At 42.7% G+C, this 21,790-nt stretch overlaps 1 protein-coding gene across 2 annotated transcripts; it reads left to right on the forward strand.

Moving 5' to 3' along the window:
* Positions 1 to 82: 82 nt before the first annotated feature.
* Positions 83 to 17,602, forward strand: BROX (BRO1 domain and CAAX motif containing). Of its 2 annotated transcripts, none has more exons than XM_083856705.1 (13): positions 83 to 126; positions 1,955 to 2,085; positions 2,736 to 2,842; positions 4,268 to 4,364; positions 5,689 to 5,784; positions 6,427 to 6,499; positions 6,830 to 6,935; positions 7,499 to 7,588; positions 8,341 to 8,426; positions 9,732 to 9,813; positions 10,970 to 11,120; positions 12,535 to 12,694; positions 13,164 to 17,602. In XM_083856705.1, the coding sequence occupies exons 2-13, from the start codon at positions 1,985 to 1,987 to the stop codon at positions 13,248 to 13,250; spliced, it is 1,236 nt and encodes a 411-aa protein (XP_083712831.1). In that variant the 5' UTR covers positions 83 to 126; positions 1,955 to 1,984; the 3' UTR covers positions 13,251 to 17,602. The 2 variants fall into 2 exon arrangements, with proteins under 2 accessions (XP_083712831.1, XP_083712832.1); XM_083856706.1 differs by lacking the exon at positions 83 to 126 and adding an exon at positions 534 to 592.
* The last annotated feature ends 4,188 nt before the right edge of the window (positions 17,603 to 21,790 follow it).

Genomic DNA, 21,790 nt, shown 5'->3' on the forward strand with positions numbered 1-21,790 from the left:
GGCCAGGGCCGCTTCCGCCCCGGTACGTGTCATGGCGCCGGTCACGTGCCAAGGGCGGGGCCGCCCCGCTCCGCCCCGCCCCGCCCGCCGCTCCCGGCCGTGCCGCCGCCGCAGGCCCGCCCCCAGGTAAGCCCCGGCGCCCCCCTGCAGCACCGCGGGCGCTTCTCGCCCCTCCGTGAGGGCAGGTGCCGCTGCCGGCTCGCCGCTGTCCCCGCTCCCGCCGGTGTTGGTGGCGTTCGGAGGTCCTTCCCGCGGGAGGGCTGCGGGCCCGGCCTCACCGGCGGGCGCTGTCACGGGGGTAGGCCCCGCAGGCGCGGGGCTGTTGTTGTTGTTATTGACAGCGGCGGCCCCGGGGCTCCGGTGGGGCGGCGGGGTCGGTGCGCTCGGCCGCCATGGGGCGATGCCATCGGCGCTCGGCTGGCGCTGCCTGCGGCGGCGGGCACGTGACGCACAGCCGGGAGCGGCTGGGCCGGGCCGGGGACCCGCGGCCTCCGGAGCCCCTCGGGGAGCGGCCTCGGGATATTCCCGGGGAGCCGGCCTCAGGAGCGTCCGGGCCGGGCCGCCACACCGCGGGGACAGCAGCACCGCCCAGGTGGGTGCGGGCCCCGAGAGGCCCCGGCACGATGAGCACGGCGCCAGAGGTGCCGAGGGGATTAACCAGCCCCTTGCTCGGTCGGGAGGATCTGGACAGTGCCAGGGAATCAGTGCAGGCAGATCTTCTTGGGTCTGGGGTTTTTGTTTGGTTGGTTTGTTTCGGCAAAGCTGCAGAATGTTTTATAAGCATGAGTTTTAGGGGTTCCGAAAGGGTGATGGAGGCCTGGGGGGTCTCCGGTCTCAGAGCAGGGGCAGCTCCGAGGTCACGCCAGGGCTCGGGGCTTTGTCCGGTGAGGTCTGGAAAGCCTTTGAGGAGGAGAGCACACAACCCGCTTCTCAGTTTTTCTGTCCTCACGGTGAAGGAGCTTTACCTTTTACCCAGCAGGGCCTTGCCCATGTTCCGGATGTCCCCATTATGTTCTCTCACCCCGCAGTGCTGGTGTAAAACTCGCTGCAATGCTTGTGTTGTACTCGTCTGCCGAAATTGAAGCGGGAGGAAAGAGATAGTCGCGTTTATCTCGGCTCTCCCAACCTTCCAGGTCTGATACACGCATGTAAATAAATCCATGTTTTCAGTCAGCATCCGTGGTTGCAGGTTCATTTATACCAAAGGCTCCCAAGTACAAGCTATTCACAAACGGACCACAGTATAATGATCTCACTGAATTGGGATTTAGCCTGAAAATGAGGAAGGAGGCTCAGGGGTGACCTTATCACTCCCTGCAACTCCATGAAAGGAGGCTGTGGCAAATTGGGGATCAGCCTCTTCTCCCAGGTAACAAGCGACAGGATGAGAGGAAATGGCATCAGGCTGTGCCAAGGGAGGTTCAGGTTTGGCAGCAGGAAGAATTGTTTCACAGAAGAGGTTGTTAAACATTGGAATGTGTCGTGTCACTCAGTGCTATGGTCTAGTTGACATGAGAGTGTTCTGTCAAAAGTTGAGCTCAGTGATCTCAGGGGTCTTTTCCAACCCAGTTGATTCTGTGATTCTGAGATACTTTTCATATAATTTACGGGTATGTTCAGCCTTATGCATGAAGTAACAAATGTGGAGGTTTTTTTCCCTAGGAATGTGTGTGCTCACATAGAGCAAAGTAGGTGGTAGCTTTTTGCCTAACTTAAAATAGCTGCCTCAGAAAGCCAAGAGAGTGCAGTTCTGACACTAAGCACATGGCTGATGAGCACAAGGCATATGGAAACTTGGCGTTTCAAGTGAGAAAAGAAAAGAAATTAATTTCAAATTAATTTCTTGCCTAGTTGTTTACATTTGGAGTATCTTTTTGTGAGCAGAGGAGCAGGGCATGTGCAGCACCTCAGTTGTACGTGTTCCTGCAGCTGTTCTTTCCTTTCCACTCCTTAGGTTTGGCATAAACAACGTTACAGGAAGAAAATGACCCACTGGTTCCATCGCAACCCTCTGAAGGCTACAGCTCCCGTTTCATTCAATTATTATGGGGTAGCCACCACTCCAGCTGCAACAAAGGTTTGCAAGTAAGTGCACTTGGGAATGGCTTCACTCTGCCTCTTACAGTTTGGGGGGGACATCCTTAAAAGTAATGGTTGCTCTTCAGTTTTTGAGCTGAAGATGACTAGAGATGTATAGGCAGGGAGGCAGTAAGACACTGCTAACACTGAGCATTTGCTTACAGAGAATGAATGCTCCAGTTTTTGAGTGTCTGAGTGCACAGCAAGGCCAATTAGAACAGTGCAAACACTTCATTGTCTTTCTGATGACTGTGCATTCCTTTGCAAAAGATTGCTTAATTTCCATAAGTGGATAAGGCCTGACTGTTCTCTTGTGGATAAGAATCTAATGGAAAGGGATCTCAGCTTATTTTGCAGATCTATTCTTATCTCTTCATCTCATCATCCAATTCTAATGTTGAAGAATGTTCCTGCTTGTTACTTCCCTTTCCCCTCTGTGCACCCAACCTCTTGGTAGGTAAAGGCACAGTTATTTCAGTCAGCGTTAGAACAATAGATTGCGTACTGATTATCCACTGCTGTGTGTCCAGAATGGATTGTGGTAAAGAGTCAGTCATATGTGTCCAGAGGAGAAAGAGTTTTCTGTATTAGCACATTTTTGAATAGGATTTCTTAGAGGTTATTTTTCTTTTTTTTATTTCTCTCCTTTCCTTTAGTGACTTGCGGTTGTCTCGAACGCGGCTGTTGGAGCTGTTCACAGACTCGAGTTGTAATCCAGAAATGATGAAGAATGCAGCTGACTTGTACTTCTCACTCCTGCAAGGTAGGGAGGTTTATTAGCAGTACTACTAACTCATCAAGAGAAGTATCAGTTCAGTTTTAGTGGCACTTCTCAGAATGTGAATTGTGCTGATCTCCTGTAAAGAAGCTTTGCACTTCCCAGGAAAGGGAGTGTCTTCGTGGGTTCTGTGCCCTGCCCTCCTGCCTTTAACCTCATTCTTCTTTCTGTTGGAGGAAAAAAATTGTATTTGTCTCTTAGGTGGTGGTGAGTTGCTCCGTAAGTACAAATTGAGTTTGTTAATCAGTTGAAATCATTTACTCTTCAGTGTAAACTGCTGGTTTGTCTAATACTAGACCATAGGCTTGTTGCAAGTTTACCTTCTACTGCTGCTTGTCTTAGATGTATGCATATATATAGGTGCTCATTAGCATGGTGTCTGCATTTTTGGTAGATGGTTCACCTGTGCTGACACACTCCTTTGAAACCTTCCTTCTGCCAATACTTTGGTAACTCTCTCTTAGCAGTCAGATTCTCATCCAGGTCCTTAGGACTGAGTTTTCAGCAATCAGCTGATTCATGAAAAGTGGGATCTTCCAGTCTGTAGAAAGTAAACATTGGTTTAGTGAGCCCATGGCAGGGTGTAGGCTAATGTCACATCTAATGGTCAGATAAGAATCCCGGTTGCTACAGCCGAGATTTGGAGAGTTTCTTCAGGAAAATATCATGCTTGGCCATTAAAATCTTCTGCATGTGAAAAGAACAAGTATTTTCTGTGTTTATAGACATGTGACACACTGACAGGTGTAGCCCCAGTAGCTGCTATGGCAAGCTCTTGACCTCTTAAAGTCTGTAACACCTGATCAGACCAAGGCCCTTCTTCAACCTCCCTAAAAGATGCCTGAGCCTGCCTATGCCGGGATTTGAACATCCCGTAGCATGAGCTTCATCCCACTGACTGCTGATTTCTTGGCTACTGGACATAATGAACCAATTTCCTGTAGTCCTGGAGACAGATGATGACTAGGTGAGCCCATGCTTAGAAGCCCTTTTTCCTCTCCCTGTTGACCAGGCAGATTTTCCTGGAATTTCCTGGTTGCCACTATGGTAGGAGAGACAGCCACTCACTCACCTTGAACAACCTCAGCCATCCTGTACCTGTGCCAGTCCCACTCCCAACTTGTCACCATATGGGACATGCAGATATCTGCCAGGTTTGCCTTGAGCAGTCAAGATTCTCAGGATTGAGTTGGTAACATTCTGGGAAAGCAGTTTCCTGGAGTAGCCAATTTTTTTTTCCACATTTTATTCTCAAGATACGGAGGAATAAAAGCCCTGGGAAGTAACATGGGGTTTTGAGGTATTCAGCAAGAAATATTCCTTTATCTATACCTGTATTTTATTGGTCCATCTCCTTTATTACTTATTTCTGTTTCCTACTTTGAGATTGCCTGCTTCATTATTCCACAGGTTTTATCCTTTCACTGGATGACTCTTCCCAAGAGTGCAAGTTGAGATATATTCAGAATTTCAAGTGGACAGACACATTACAAGGACAAGTCCCGAGGTGCGTGTGCTTTTCTGAGTGCAGGGTGTGCAGCTGCTCTCTGCTGCTCTGGTACACACATCCACCTGTGCCAGCACAGGCCTGAAGGGAAACAGAAGTGAACAAAGTCTTCAGCACAAAGTAGTTTGTAAAAAGGTGTTGGTTTTGGTAACTGCTGTACTGTATTAGGTGTTCTGAAGTGTGTGTGGCCTTTATGTAAAGCTGTGAGAATGCACAGTAATGGTAGAAGGATCTGTTGGGTCTCAGTTGATCTACAAACTGAACCTGCAGTTGGCTAGAGCAGTCCAAAGAAGAGCCTGAGGGTATTGGTGAGTTGAGCCATGGTCAACTCACTTTAAACTGCTCACTGCAATTTAAAACTTAATTTGGCACTATTGCCTGACCAGGAACTTCTGTGTGTTTGGAGGTTCCAGTGTTGCTGAAGATCAGATTTTGTTCTTGTCCTCTGAAGCTCCAAATACATGTCCTCTTGGTTCAATCAAACAAATCTTCTGTTTCCACTGGGAATACAGATCTCTAACCTTCTGAACTATTCACTTGTCTCTTGCTATTGGTGGTAATTGTGTTGTATAACCACACCTACAAAGTTGTCAAGCTTTAGCTAGAAGTGCTTGACCTCCTCAAAGCTTTTATTCCCCATGGAAGAAAATCTGTTGATTAGGACTTTCTTCTAATTTTCTCACGGTCATACACACTTGTACTTGTGCCAGCATTACTCTTCCCACTCCCACATCTTTCTTTTTAAAAGGTTTGCTAGTTCCTAAGCTATGCTGAGCTTGTGGTTGCAAGTTTAGTCTTTTCAAAGACTCTGCTTTTAGCTTTTGAAATTCTCTGCTATTTGCACATGCTGTTTGTCTGCAGTTACATAAATACTTGCAATGACATTAATTTGAGAGAGTTGTAACAGACTCTGACTTATTAACTTAGTTGTACAACTTTAAAGTGGACATTCCATGGCAAGGCTTTCCACAAAATGTGCAACTGAAAAAAAAAAAAAGAGATGGAAAAATGTCAGCCACACCCAAAGCTAAACAAATCTCAAGTTACAGTTTTAAAATAAAAGTTCCCAAAAGAGAAGGGTGGGCATCTGAATGTGGGAGATTCTAATTATGACTTCTTAAAGGGAATAAGTAAAAAATTTGAAGTCTCTCTCAGGTAGTTGAGTAAGTAGGAGGTTCTGAATTAGAAATTGTTGACATCTTAAATGAAAAATGTTTTATGGAGAGAAATGTTGACTTCTGCTATGTGAACTATCAGCAGAGAGAGATGTGAGAACAAAACTGAATGCATTAAGTTTTTTGGGATTTTGTCTGTCTTTCTTTAGTGCCCAGCAGGATGCAGTGTTTGAACTGGTTTCCATGGGATTTAATGTAGCTCTATGGTACACAAAATATGCGTCAAGACTCGCTGGAAAAGAAGAGTAAGTGGTGTTCTTTTCTTAATAATTCTACTGCAGCAATACTCCACCAAAGATGGAGCAGATTCTGGGGGTTGCCTGCTGTGGGACATGTCCAGCTCAGACAGAGTTCCAGGAGGCAGCTGGTCTTTAGACAAAAGCACTTCAATCCCTTCTTGCCTCTGTAAACCAAATGCAGTAGTACCATGTGACTGTGATAGAGAGAAAGTGTCAGTTGTCAATAAACCCTTCATCAGTCCCCCTCTAAATGTCCAGGTGCAAAACTGAGAGTCTCAAAATCACAGCTCTGCTGACATTTAGCCCTACAGACTTCTAAATCCTTGGCTTCTAACACTGAGATTACCTTTTACTTGAGAGTCATCACGGGATCTTATATTTTTTTTTTCAAGCAAGTTCTATATGATTACTTCATGATTGGACACTGTGAGAAACCCCTTTACTCTAAAGGTAGCACAGCCATGGGACAGGTCACTTAGGAATTAGTGGACTCTTGATTCTGGAAGGATTTAAGATTTGTGTAGACAAAGCCATAACTGACCTGATCTGCTGTTGACAACTGTGGTTCCCCAAAGCAGGAGGTGGCACTAAATGACACTTAGAGGCCCTTTCTAATTGTAATTTTACTGATTCATTCTATTTTCTCAGTATAACAGAAGATGAAGCAAAAGACGTGCACCGCAGCCTGAAGATAGCAGCTGGGATTTTTAAACACCTGAAGGTAGAAGGACTTTCTTTGCTGTCTGTTCTTTGAGGTGTCTCCAAATACTAGATTTTTTGTCTGAGAGAGGCCTTTGCTATACACACATACCTGAGACCACCTGAATGATACAGGCAACAGAAGGGTATTAGTGTGTTGTGGTACCACTGAATCCCTGCAGCTCATTCCCAATGGCACTGGAAGAGTGGTTTGTCTGTCTGCCCATGTCATGTTACAGCTACAGTGCTGTCTTGGGACCTTCACTCAGTGTGTCCCATCCATTTAGGAATGAGAGACTTGTTCTGCACTGGTATTAGGCTAAACTAACTATGAGACTTTCTTTGTATTTAGGAAAGTCACATTCCAAAATTGATTACACCTGTGGAAAAGGGAAGGGATTTAGAAGCTCGACTTCTAGACTCCTACATCATACAGTGTCAAGCTGAAGCTCAAGAAGGTATCTTCAAATATGCATTGGTTGGGTGTGGGAAATGGCTCTTTGTAGGTCACTGATGTCTCATGAATTCTGCTTGGCAGCAAGGCCATGGGTTTGTTTATTCTCCTGAAGTACTATGGTGTAGTGGGGCAGGTTGCTTTTAAAGAAAATTACGTTACACTTATAGAAGGAAAATGCTAAAAATCAGTCTGGTAATTATAATATGGAGTATCTTTCACTTCAGAAGAATTTCTGTGTGGCACTCCTCCTTTTTCTTATTTTCCCCTTTCGTGCAACCCTTTCACCACCACGCTTGCCTAACATAAATTCCCAGTTCCTTTACTTTAAAATATGTGCAGCTTCTGTTTATTAGCTAATCTTAAGGCTAACATTCCTTCAGTTTTTTTATTAAATTGGAATCATTGTATCCAAGAAACAATCTGTCTTTATTCTGCTGTTTGCTTGACTGCACACCATCTATTTTCTGTTCATGCATGGGTTTTAAAACCCTAAATGCCTCTGCTGATTTGTTGTGATGGGACATTTCAATTAAACTTAAACCATGATGTGGAACTTCTTTTCAGTGACAATTGCTCGGGCTATTGAGCTGAAGCACAATCCAGGCCTAATAGCTGCTCTTGCTTATGAAACAGCCAACTTCTACCAAAAAGCTGGTGAGTGTCTTGTTTTGTATCCTTAGTGACTGGGTTTATGCACTCGTGCCAGCAGATATGCTTCACCCACCCATAAATTGCAATATTAACGCTGTTCTCCGTGGGTGTGGAGTGTGTACTTACCTTCTATTTAGCACATTTAAGGCTTCAGTTATCAGCATGTATTTTGATAAGGCTTTTTGGTTTTGTGGGGATCTTTTTCTGTAGCTGATGGTAGGAAACATTAGTGAAGGAAGACAGACTAGCAGCAGACAAATGGCCTGATGTCACTGGAGTGTGTTCTAGGTGCCTGTGGGCAGCAGATCATGATGCAGAGCATGGAGAGTGGAGTGGGTTCATTATGTTCCACCTTCCAGAAGATTAAGCTGATCTCTGGGCTTACTGAGGCAAGTGGGAGAAGTGCAGAAGATTGAGAGTCAGGAGAACATTTTAATGTCACACTATAGGCCACTACTGGAACTTAAACTAGGAACAAGCTTTGAAATGCTGCCTAAAAGTACTTGCAACATTAGCCATCCAGACTTAGTGGACAGCAGTTTCAGGGATTCTAGGGACAACTTCATGATAGCTGCATATTTTTGGGGGTTTTCTCCTAGTTTTTCTGTGCTTTTGCAGGAGTAATTTTTTCCCTTGTTTCTGGATACTTTAGAGTTAGGATCTATTGCTAAGTTGAAGAATTCTGGTCTTTTAACGTGTTCAGAGTTTTTCTTTTTGGAAATGTCTTAAGAATAACTTTACATATTTGTTTACAGATCAAACCTTATCCAGTTTGGATCCAACCTATGCAGGTAAATGGAGGAAGTACTTAAACTTGAAGAGCTGTTTCTATATGGCCTACGTAAGTACTTTGGGTGGCAGCAGTCACAGCTTGTTGTCTGTCTGCCAAGGGCTGCATAGGGAATGGGGGCTGAGTATTGCCTTGGCTTTCTTCCCATCCTGTGAAGAGGAATTGTGCAGTGTCAGTGACATTAGAACTGTTCCTGTGGAGCCAAATGAAATCGCAGCAGTGTGGATTTATTGTGATCACAGATCTTTAATTGAAGCTATTCAGGTTGAGCATAATGGTCATTTCTGTTATCTACATCACAGTCTGAGCCTAGGCACAGTTCAGAGCTGAGCTTCTTTATTGAAGGCCCTGAATGAAACTGCATCAAGTACCAAAAGGTACCATTCCAAGAGCTCTCCGTATTTACCTGATGGATCTCCTAGCAAGTGCTGCAGTGCCCTTGAGATCCTTAGCTGCTCAATCTGCTGTCTTGTAGCCTGCCACAGCCTGTAATCTGTCTTTTTTATACTGTACAAAAGGCCCAAGCTAAGCAGTTTACATCATTGTCTTTCTCTTAGGTTGAACCTGTAGCTAAGAGCTGCTTGCCTTATTAGCAAGTTTGAGAGGTGAGGGAGGGTCAGAGTTGTGGTATTTCTAATTTTTTTTTTTTTTTTAATTTGAGTGATCTGGGCAATGGTAGACTTGGTTAGATTTGTACTGTGAGAACAGACACTAAAGGAAGGGGGACAAGATAGGCATTAGTTGATGGGATTGTTCCTTCACCTATTGTATTCACTAGTTCAACCCAACTCCTGATAATAGATAATAGGAATTCAGTTCTCACTGGAATACAATACCACCTTTAAGCACCTTTAAGGTGTGAAGGAATGGGACTTTTTGGGGTGGAAAAGTTATTTGAACTATGACAAAATATCTCAGACAGCAGAACACCTCATCTCTTCCAGATTCAGTGATGGTTGTCACAGATGGAGTTTTTGAGTGTTCAGGTAGTTTTAGTTCTCAGTCTTAGCTTTGTAAACTTGCCTGGGGTTCATTCTCTTTCTGTGCTGGGGCTTGGTGCTGCACACTGCTGCAGTGAGAGCTGGGACTGGCCTGTGTGCTGGTGCTTCAGCTCAAACAGCTTCGTGCAGCTCAGGTACTCCTGGCTGCACCTGAGACAGCTCAGTTCATGGTTCTGATTCAGTGTTCATGTTGAACTGCATTACTGGTTCAGGGAGTGCTGCTTTGACTTCCATTCCCCAGCTGTCAACTACCTGCAGGGAAGGGCAGCTTCAAAGAGCTGCAGCTGCTCTAGGGAGCAGGAGAAGGGAATTGGTGCAGGAAGTGTCCAGTAATGATTTTATCCTCTCCCATCAGGCATACTGCTACCATGGCCAGACTTTGCTGGCAAGTGATAAATGTGGGGAAGCAATCAGATCTCTGCAGGAATCAGAAAAATGTAAGTGTGGTTGAGACTGGAGTACGGGGTGTGGTGATGCCATGCCTGTTCTGTTTTGCTGTATTTTGTTAATTTGCTTTCCCATAAAGATTTTATCTGTCACCTGATGGAAATCCAGCACACTTTTGAATACTGTGGTTTTGGGTGTGGGGTTTTTTTGTTGTTGTTGTTTGTTTGGGGTTGGTTTTTTTTTTTGTTTGTTTGTTTTTTTAATTGGGTTTTTGGTTGGTTGGGTTTTTTGGGTTGTTGGTTTTGGGTTTTTTTTGTTTTAGGTGGGGTTTTTTTGTTTGTTTTTTGGTTTTTTTTGTTTTGTTTTTTTTTGTCTTACCAAAGACTGTCTTTCATAACAGTGCTGCAGCAAGTTTCATCTTCACTTCTCAGCCTGGCTTAAAGACTGGCTTTGAGTCTAGTCATCCTGTTTTCTGGTCTATATGTTAGAGTAGTGCAGCCATTTCTGCTTTGGAGGTTAAATAGTAAGTCTAGATCATGATTGTTTATTTTTAAACAGGTTTCAGTAACTTACCCCTTTTCTAATAATTTGGAAGGTATATTCAGGCACGTTTGCAGCAGTTCAAGGTCTTCTGCCCAGTCCTCTCTCTTCAAAGCTAGCTCTACCCCAATGGCCTGCACTGCAGAACTTTAATGCAATGTATAAAAACTCTCAAATCTCCAAAGCAGGAACTTTAATTAGTTCTAAAAATAAATCAAGAATTTATTAAGAACAAACTAAGTTGGATTTCTTGGAGTAGAACAAATACAGTTCTACTGTTCAGAAAAAAATGCTTCTTCTCCCACTCCATATTGGTTATTGTTCGATTTGGCATCAGCTGTGTGTGGACACCTTCATACCCTCTGTTTTTCCCTACCATAAGGCACAGTTCTTGGGCTTATTGTTGCATTTTGGCCCACACATAAGAATGCTTTCCTGCATCTTCCCACTCAAAAAGCTATCTTTTTCTTTTTCTGTTCCTAGTCACTTGTTGGATGCAGTAAATACTGGCTGCAAGTGCTGTCTTTGAGCTAGTTTGGTTTTGTTTCTAAGAAGAAAGAGGCCTGACTGGATTCTGGTGTCTTCTGAGACTGAAGCACTGTACAGCAGAACCATGATTTAAGAGGGTCATGTAAATAATTTTTATTTCCTTCCTTTCTTGCAAAGTTTTTGCCAAGGCTGAAGCATTGTGCAAAGAATATGGAGAAACCAAAGGTCCTGGGACTACTGCCAAACCTTCTGGACATCTTTTCTTTAGGAAATTAGGAAGTTTGATTAAGAACACACTAGAAAAATGCCAGAGAGAGAATGGATTTATGTAAGTAATTTGTGGTTGGTACAGCACTCTGTATGAAGTGTTATTACCTCATTTGCCTTTATTTCAGGATGGGATGGTAAATTTTACTCTCCAGTTGTAGCATTCCTTAAGGGCATGGCATGTAACTTACAGATAAATTTGCAATTCTATTATTTTCTCTTGGCAGATTTACAGTGGGTCTATGCTGTCCCACTCTGTGTCCTGTGCCAGTTCAGCAGGGTGGGTTGAACTGACATCTGGAGAGGCTGAGCAGTTTTCTTCCCTCATTCCTTAGCCAGTTACTTTTCCTTCTCCACAGGAGAAAATCTGCAGAAATTGCTTTGTTGCTCTAATGCTCCCTTCCTGTCTTCTGGGATCTAGTAGACAAGAGAGAACAGAGGGGAAGTGGAGAACACCAGTAGGTGATTCAGCTTTGCTAGCAGGGAAGTCAAAACATGGTGCTGCCTTCAGTGAAGATCATGCTGAGAGTGCTAGAAGCTTTATCAGTCCAAGGATAGTTAATATTGTAAATAGGACTTTCTGTTCATTAATATCCTTCCAAAAAGGGTTTGGAAATACCAAGTTTTTATTTTAGTTGAAAATAGCAAAGATCAGTTTGTCTTTTAGAGTTCTTTTGCTCATTTATTTCTCCCCTTCCCTCCTGTTATGATTTAGTATTCCATAATAGGTTTGTTATTTCCATTCTTGTGATATCTAAAGGCCTGCATAATAGGGGAACTGACTGAATGGAAAGGATGGTCAAGTACATCACAGTGAACTGCAGACAGGAAGAAAAATGCTCTGCTCTGCTTTGGTTCAAATACCCATTGTCAGAGCTTAAAGCAGCAGCATATTGGAGATTTCAACACACCCATGTCCCTCTAGAACAAAACTTGGGAAGAGAAAGCAGTGACTGTTTTGGGAGGGCTCTGTGCAGCACAGCAGGCGAGGCAGAGTGTGTGAGCTCCTGCTGGCCTGCCAAGGGCATAGGGACACCCCGAGTCAGGCTTTGCCCTGCAGCCAGTCTTTGGGGGGCTGCTGTGTTGACATCATCCACTGTGGCACATTTAAGACTGTTTAGGAGAACTGTCCTCTTCACCTTTGGGAAGTACTTTAAATCCTCATTTGTATTTTGAAGGGGTTTTTTTGGACAGAAGATGTTCTTTGCATTGAAGCACTGGGAATAATGGTTATTAAGTAGGAGAAAACCCACGACCTGCCACACTTAGGGAACAAACAATAGTACTAAGAAGGAGTTGGTTTTATTCTTGTGAACCTTGCTGGCAGGATGCATGTTAGGCAGGGCCTTAATGAAATGGAAGAGAGCAGCAGATCTTGCCACTGTGAAAACCCAGATTGTTTTGTTTAGAATTGCAAACAAGACTTGCAGAGATGGTGCATTGTATTTTAAATACATTTCTGTATTCTGTTCCAGCTATTTCCAGAAGGTGCCAGCAGAGGCTCCCCAGCTGGAATTGAAAGCAAACTATGGCTTAGTAGAGCCTGTTCCTTTTGAGTTTCCTGCCTTGAACACACACTGGACTCCTGAAACAGTTGCAGCATTTGATCTCACCAAGAGGCCAAAGGACGATGCTGTAAGATAATCCCATGTGCTGTTCTTTCCCTCTGCCTTTATTCTGTGTATCATACAGAGTTGGTTTGGCTCTTCTGTAATATTCCCCAGCTCAGTGTGGGAAGCAGACACAAGGCTACCCCCTAAGCTCATCCTTCTCTTGTCCCAGGGGCAAGTCAATTAACCTCTGCCACACTGGCAGCATCTGGACAATCAGCTCATTTTTTACTAAGTCCTGTAACATTATAGGAATGAATGCTAGAGAGAGATTCTTTTTTACAGAAAGATTCATTTAAGGATGCTGAAACAGAGAACAGTTGGCGTTTCCCTCTTGCTTGAGGCTTACTCAAAGTTTTCAGCCTTGAAAAGAGAGGGGACTATTAGATTATAACATGTAAAGTTAGCTGTGCATAAATGCTGTGCAGACACAGTGGTTTGTACTTGTGGTATTTAGTTGTGTATTGTTTGTTTTTTTTTTTTCTTGTTTGCAGGCTAAACCAAAACCAGATGAAGAGGTAAAACCTCTGAAGGAACCAGATATAAAGCCTCAAAAAGACAGTGGATGCCAGATTTCTTAAGTGCCATAAGTGCTTTGAATTCACTTTGAAACTCCTATTCATAGGACTGTGGGGCTTTAGTTCTGATCTCCTTTTTTTGATTCTCCTTTTTCCATTTAGAAGACTAATTTAATTTACCTTTGTTAATATGTGTCTATCTTGCTTAAGAATGTGGTGGATTTCTAGGAGATTATTTATATCTGACTTATTTTTGGTTTTAGTGGGATATCAGAATGAGTGGGCTTAAATGTTCCTATTGTGCCTCTAGGGAGTTTCTTTTTGTGGGTTTAATTTTACCCACATATAGCAAAGGAAGTATCATGATTGTAATGCTTGAGGGTTTTTCCATTACCTTTTATGCTGTATTATTTCCAGTTCTGCAAACAGAAGTTTGCATAAACAGTTATATTTATTCAAGTTTTGTCATTCAGGCTTAGCCCCTGTCGTCCAATTCACCTAATTGTAGTGAGGGGGAAAAAATCTGGGTTTGCTTTGTAACACTCCTGTGGTATTTCACAGGACTTGCACAGAACTTGGGAAACCTCAAGTTCTGCATAACAGGAGCACAATTTATGTTCTGTCTTTGTTCTTTCCTCTATAGATTAGGGTTTTTATATCAGAATTTGTAGTATGGTACCTTAGCTTTGTCTGTCCTTTAATCCAAATCCCTTAATATCAAAATGTATCTGAAAGGGATGCAGCAAGCAATATGGAAGTGCTTAAAAGCAAAGGATCCCTGTGTCATTTGTTCCGTGTTTTTGAATCATCAAAGCTTTGTTAAGTTTGAAGGCTGCAGACAGTTCAAATCTCTTGGCACTGGAATTCCTGAAGCTGTCATGCTAAGGTAATGGATTTGGAAGTAAGTTGCTGTGTTTCCATCTGGGTAGTGTCTATAAGAAGTTGTCAGGAGAACAGGGAGGAAAGATGAGCTGAAGAGCTGGTGGCACAGCTGAGAAGCCAGGCTCTGGATTTCCTTTGTGCCCTGTGTAAACAGTGCTGCTTCTCAGCTTTTGCAGTATTGCACTGAAATCAGCTCTTTCTGAAGAAAACTTGCCAGAGGCCAAGCCTAGTCAAGGCTGCGAAAGAAAGGATTTTGTAGAGCTTGCTGCTTCCATTTCTGCCTGCTGTGGAAAATGTGACAGCATTCTTTAGTGCTGAGCACTGCAAAACACCCATGACAACAAAAACATCTTTCTGATTTGCTGCAAATGCAAAGGCATGTGATGTATGAGTTGAAGTGAGAGCCTTGCAATCCCTGGGTACCAGTTGCTACACTTCTCTTTGCCTGAGAAAGAAACTGAGCAGCCTGACAATGTTCACCCTTCCAGCAAATGTGATGGCAAATGCACTTACTGTGATGTAAACTGTAAACACATTCCTCACTTTGTACTCTTTGTTCACCTTCCACCGTGCTGTAATTCAGTGTTTCTAAAATCTTTCATGGGGCTTGGAGCCTCCTAGCTTAGAGAGCAAGTGTGTAATTCCTTGAAGGCTTGTGGAACAAAAGCTGCTGAGGAGGTTAATAGGGAACTCAAGACTTCCTGAGATACTGGACCAAATTACAAAATTCGTTGATACAAAAGGCAAAGAGACTTTTTATGCTGGCTGTTGTGGGTTGATCAAACGCAGACCTCCTTGTTTCCTGTGATGGATTTTTCTTTCTGTCAGTTCTGCACACAAAAATAAGTGTAAAGTGAGCTGAATTTCTTTGGAAGAAGTTTCTGTTCTGCAGGGGCCTAGAGGATAATGAGTATCAAGAATATATACCTAAAAAGGCTCCATTTCTTCTGGTGCTGAACAGGGACCTGGGGTATGTTTCATGAAGAGTTACTCAAATCTGTTCCTAACTTGATCAGCTGACTCATTAGACTTCTTGCACTGTTAAAAGACAGCTTAGGTTTTGCCAGAGTGGAGTGTGGAGTTAGTTTTCTTATATAGATTTTAATTCTAAAAATGTATTCCAGCTGTAGTCATCAACATTTGCTCAGCCTGCACCCTTTAAGGATCAAGATACAGTTAACTCAGTTTCATCATCACCCTTTTTTTAGCTACTCATTGTTTTTCAGAATTCTTTGTCAATATGTACACATCTCAACTGAAGTAGTTTTATTTCTGTGTAGACCAGATCCTGTTTTCCCTCCTCCCCTCATTTTCCCTTCCATCTGCTACAAACTGTGGCACAGACATACCCTTGTTTGCTGATGCTCATGTAGGTCCTGGGCCTCATTTCCAATGCAGCTTTTACCTATGGGTGGGTTCCAGTAGAGGAACATCTTAAAATCAAATTAACACATCATGACTGAATCGTTCCCAAACATCTTGGTAGGAAAGATTATTTTATGGACTCGGAATTCTTTGGACACTTTCTCAAATCGAGCAGTTTGTCTGAATCAAGTTCACTGTAAATAGTTTGGGGCATAACCAAGTGAATTGTGTCAGATGATGACATTATTTAAGCCTAGCTGTGTAACCTTTTATGCCATAGCTGCTTCAGTAAATATGATGTAGTAGTTTAAAAATAGAATAATGGAACAAACTAATTCACTTAACGTGTTGCTTTTCAAGACAAACTTTGTTTACTTGTAGCTGAAATCCTGTGGCAAACATTGGATGGTTTTGCCAAAAAATAAGAAGCTGGAAACTGTTTAGTTTGCAAAGTAGGGAGAGCTGTGAGGCAATGAGCAGCTTTCTCTTCTGGTTTTGTTGGGTAGTAGCAGGAATTACTGTAAATAGGATATAGATTAACTGTCCAATATGCTAAAGAATATGGGCGAATGAACTGGGAGTTCCAGTGAATCTGGAAACCCAGCAGCCATGTTCCTTCTCTTATAGCTCCCTTTAGTAATTTTTAAGAGTGAAGTATTTTGAACGGTGACTTTTTAATATTCTGATGCTGCAAGAGCCTGGTTTTGTGGCCTCTCTCTGGTTTTAGAGGCTCTCATGGCTAAGCCTGCAAATCTTGTTGGTGTAAATAGTCTTTAAAAATCTGTACCCCATCTGAAGCAGGGCAGAACTGCAGCTGAATAAAATACAGAGTGCTGGGCCCTCTGTTTTGTGCTTTAAGAAAAGCATTGATTGTCTTTAATCTACTATAAACCAAACCATTAAGCTCTTTGTAGGATTTCTATTTAAATACCTTCTTCCATGTATTTAAATACACTTCCTCCATGTATTTAAATACACTTCCTCCATGTATTTAAATGCACTTCTTCTATGTTTCGTGTTCCTGGGTTTTCAGTAGTTACTCTCCATCCAGCCTGTGACACACCTACAGCCGAGGGACTAAACCTGGCCCCTGGATGCTGATGTCTGCCTCCCACTGGATTTAGTAGAGGGAGAAGTTTTGCCTGTCAGCCTAGGGATGGCCTGTGCTCACTTGGGTGTTCAGCATGGATCCCTGGTGTGTCTGTATCGATGGTAGTTGTTTGTACAACGAGCAGGAAAGTGGATCCCTGTGTCTGTGTAGAATAGAGACTACTTTGCACTTTAGAATTTTCTTGTCTTGCAAATTTGGTACAATACAATATGCTTGTAAATACTCCTCCCTGTCATTTTGTTGCACTGATTTCAGTACTGTGCTATGGGTAAGGTTCTAATGGGAAACATTACTAAATTGTATTTTTAATTGTCTGTGTATAAAACAAACTCATGAAGTATATTTCTGCCTTTAGTATTGGGGAACACAAGAGGAGGCAGTAAGTAGCTCATCTCTCTTCCATGGGAATTCCAAGAAGTGAAGACTTGCTGTCTGTTGGCTGTGGGGTGAAAGATTTCATCCCATCCCTGTGTCTGGAAACTAAGGTGATGTTTCAGCACTAACATAAATCATGTTCATGCTTGTTAATTATCTCTAAAAAGATCCCGTCTCTAAAGATCACTCTTAAACTACCATAGTAGCATAAGCTGTTTTTTTTTCCTTTTTCTGTGTTTTTTGTTCCTGTCACTGTCCCAGCTGAGTGAGGAATAAAGCACAGGGAGTAAGACAGGCATGGAAAAGCCCCTGCAGTGTCTCCAGGCTGTGAGTGCAGTGTAAAGGCCTTTCCACAGTGACCACTGGTTTCACTCAGACCTTTCCTTGCTGGTGATGCTCTCAAATTCAGCAAAGGTCCCATGGCAACTCAGGGGACCCTTGATTAGCTTTTTCTGTAGGAAGGCCTCCCTCCTTTGGTGTTGGTGCCTTCATGGATTACAACTTCCTGAAGCCATCCTGTACTCTGAGTAATCCCACTTCAATGGAATCAGCTCTGATATCACCGACCGAGCAGCCTTACTTTGTGAAGACAGTCACCATGCAATCTTAAACTTCATAGTTGGAAAATTTGTATATAGCCACAAATTTCAGAATACCATTTAAAATAAACAATCTTCAAGTATCATGTTTTATTTCATTATTTAAAATTTTACATACAGTAGCAAGAGAAAGGCTCTGTCTTGAATGTTACTTTCTGCAATTTAAGGCAACTTTATTAATTATTGAGAAGGCTTAACTCTTGCTTAAAGGAGGACTTAAATAAGGAAGATACATGAATTGGGTGCCTATGGAAGTAGTAGCTACAATGAAGCATATCAAGTCCTCGGGCAGGAGGAGAGGAGATGGGCTTCCCAAATTCCTCTTTAGAAAAAAGAAAGTAATTAGGCAGAATTTCATATGGCTGTACAAAATCCCAGTACTTGCCAAGGTCTGTGACATTGTAGGATATTCTATGTACTGTGTGAAGGGGGTTATTTGGGAATAACTTCAGTCCTTCCTATCTGAACCAGACATGCATTTGCTGATGTCTCCAGGAGTCCCATCTGTCTCTTAGAGCCATGTGGTGGTCTTTAATAATTTTGCTTCATGCCTCCAATCTTTCTGTCTGGCCTTCCCAAAGAAAAAAGGACTTGTTTGCGATGTCCCTGTTGATGGCCCCTAGTTGTAAGGCTGCCCTTGCTTTGTCGAGTTGCTCTCAAGTCTGAGGGTCAGGGATCTTGTCCTCTGTGACACTTGGACCCTCTCCTCTGCTGCCCGTGACCAGGAGAGCAGCTACCCCTCCATCAAGGACACTGCCAAGGCCGTGGAGCAGGAGCACTGACAAACACAATCTCTTGCCCTGTGTCCCAGCATCTGCTCTGTCCCAGGGCCTGGCAGCCTCTCCAGGGCAGCTGCTCTTTGGGAAGAAAGTGGTGTGATGCTGTGCATATCTGTGTGGGGTTTCTCTGGGATTGTGGGCTGGGTTTCCATGGCCAGGATTTGAAGCGGGAAGGCTTCAGGGGCAGCGTCTGTGAGCAGCAGCTGCCCTCATGTTGGCCAGAGCCCATTCCAGACAGCCCCAAAGACAGTCCCACTCCTCCCAAAGCTGTGTCCATCAGCCCTCTGCTCATGGCTGTGGGGAAAAGGCCCTGAGGTGGACAGTGAGGCCTTGGGCAGCTGGGAATGTGAACCAAGGGCTTCTCTCCTCTGCACGCTGACCAGAAGGTACAGAATTGTTTGGTGCAACTTCACAGATATCTTGGTTTTATGCTCAAAATTAAAGCTTTCTTCTTGTTTCCATAGTTCCCAGTGTCCTTGGAGTCTGTATCTCTGGTTTGGGAAAGTTTGAATTGCAACCACTTAATTCCTTAGCAAGTTAAAGTTTTTTCTTTCTTTTACATTTTAATATGATTGATTAAGGATGGATTAACAGGAATGCAATCACTACTCAAGCAACAAAGCTGGCACTTGGCTATTTTTTCTCCTTCTTTCAATACTTATTGGTATTGTCTAAAGGTATTATCACCAGGATTTAAAACCCTTGATGACTTGTAAAATTAGCTGTTTTCTTTTATTCAAATAATATAAATTCTGTCAATACAATTCAGACTACACTGCATAGTATCAGCCCATCAGCTTTTTCCAAAGCTGAACAAGTATCCACAAAAAAGCTTTTGTGTGCCCAGGTGCAGCCTTTGTGGATGAAAACAGTAGAAAACCACAGTTATCACAGAGGTAGACAGCAATCAGTGTGTGGTATATTAGGTATGGTATGAAATTTGTGCAAACTTCACAGTTAGACCACTGTGACAGAGAGCACTTGCAGAAAAATCGGAATAGGATGATTTTAATCAAGGGTGGACCAAGAAATATCAAGTAGTTCTTGACAGGTTTGTTAAATTTGAGCCATGTATCACTAGGCATAGTCAGCCTGACTAAGGACTTTCTTGTTCCTGTATTTCAAACTGCAGAAACTTTTAAATATTAAAGAATAGACCAGTAAAAGAATCTACATAAAGCTTAAAATCTGATTACATGAATTCCTGTGAAAAGTACTGTAATACATCCTTAGGAATATAAGAGGAAATTAATGAACAGAGAAAGGGGAAAATGTTGAACTCAAAGTCACACATTAAAATTCAAACCATTTGCTTTTGGCAACACATCTTTAAAAACCTCCATGCTGTAATTATTAATGGGAAAGCCTTTCTAATGGCAAGGCAGATACAGAATCTCTCTGCAGCTTCCACAATATCTTCTGTCTCCTGCTGAAAGAAAAAGTCTGCTTGGTAAGAAAACAATTTCTGGAGAGAGTTTCAGGTAAATATGACAGAGTTACTGAGTGACATGTCTGAAATGAGTCACCAAGGACTGTCACTGGGTTTCACCTCTTCACCTCCATCAGCTCAGAGAATGTCCTGACCAACCGCACATGGGCAGCACAGCCTGTGGAGGTAACCAAGGGCATCCACCTACTGCAGGCATTCCAAGACAGAAATAATTGTGCACCCCTATGCTCATTCAGTTGTAGGGAGTTGTAATTTACAACTTACACAGACTTGGCTCTTTCTACCCAACGGATGCACTTCACCTGTTTTTAATATCATCTGGGGATAACCACAACTGAAATATTAATTAAGTAAAAGATAGGTGCTTTAAGAAACAAATAGATGTTGCATTTGTGGCCATGGAGGTATAGATATTCCTTAGCTACTGCAATAACCTTCAGACTGCTCCTCACTGCCACATGGAGTTGGGATGTATGTGCAGATAGATTTCAAGGAAAAATAGTGGATTTGATTGAAATCTGCACTGGGACTGCAGTTTTACATGGTGCTATAGGATCCTTCCCTAGGATTTCACGTGTCCAGCTTTTCCTTTGGATAAGGTAAATAATGCATAGTCAGAGCTCAGGAGCTACTGATTTTGCAAATTGTTTATAAATAAATACTAATAAAATGTGGTAAATTTAACAGACTCTCGAATGCCAATGAAAAGCTGTCTTGAACCCAATGTTGGGTATGCACAGAACTGCTGAGAGACCTGGCCTGAAAAAGCTCCCCCTGCATGTTGCAAAAACCAGCCTCAGCCACAACTGATTCTAATACAAATGAATTTGTATAAATAACGCAGATTCTTTTCTCTTTCCTCACAATTTTATTTTTGTCATTTACAGTTAGTCCAGAACTCAGATATAGAAGAACATGAAAAATTTACCACTGAATGGAAAAAAAATGGTTTAAATGGAACATTTGATTCTTCCTGGTCTGATTACAGGAATACAAATAAGAAATGATTCCGTGGAAATCAGTGTGGCTGTAGGAGAGTAATCTCAGTATAACCATGAAAATCTATCACCTTGCGAGATACAAGATTGCCATAAATAAATGTTTGTCTATTCCACTCATTTCCACTTTCCATGAACAACATTGGAATGTGAAGTTAAACTCGGTGTGTTCCAACCTTGCATTGTAAATAAGGCTTTCCTGGGGTTCTTGGGCACTCTGCTGTCACAGGCAGCTGCACAAGTGTGTGTTGGGGGAGAGAGACACAAGATTTCCCAGCAGGACGGTGCCTGGGAAGAGGCAGGGGTGCCATTCCTCAGCAACAGCCATGGCAAAAACCTGGAAATGTTGTGGAGAGGAAGCTAATGACCACACTGGCTGTGCAAAGGAAAGCACTTGAGGGTCCTTGGACATACTACAAAGCCATTCTCTCCAGGGGAAAAGACACCAACCCAGCAGCTTTCATGATCTGACGTCAGGCAACCTCTTCCACATGAAACAGAAAATAGTTGAGCCTTTATGTGCATCTTTGCAATAGGCAATATCCCAAATTCAGCCTGATCCAAGTGTGTGGCTCTGTTGCAACACTCCTGGTTCTATTAAGTGGTGTTTGCTGTTGATATAATGTAAGGTAAGTCCAGTTATCCTTTACTAATTCCTGCCAGTAAGAAAACAACCTGCTCTGCTTTGTTATGCTGCAAGACTGGTTATTGATGGCTGCAAAAATGGTGCTGTACAGGACATTCAGCTGATCCAAGGTGAGTTCCAGGATCTCTTGGGGAAACACCTTGTGGATGATCGGCTGGGTGAAAATTTTTTAACTAAGGATGCGTGAAATGTGTGTTGGAGTTTTTCTGGCAATAAAATTTTACAGAAGATGAGATTTTTTTTTTTTTTTTTTTTTTTTTTTATGTGAAGATAACAGATTATGGACTTCATAATTTTAAATTCAGTTATCATTGCTTATCAATGAAGGTGTCTCAGAAGTTGTTGAAACTTGAAACTGTCTGAATCTGTATTTGAAATTCTTGTTAGCCATTTTAACT

Source organism: Zosterops lateralis (genome assembly GCF_965231275.1).
Source record: "Zosterops lateralis genome assembly, chromosome: 3".
NCBI classification, from domain to species: domain Eukaryota; kingdom Metazoa; phylum Chordata; class Aves; order Passeriformes; family Zosteropidae; genus Zosterops; species Zosterops lateralis.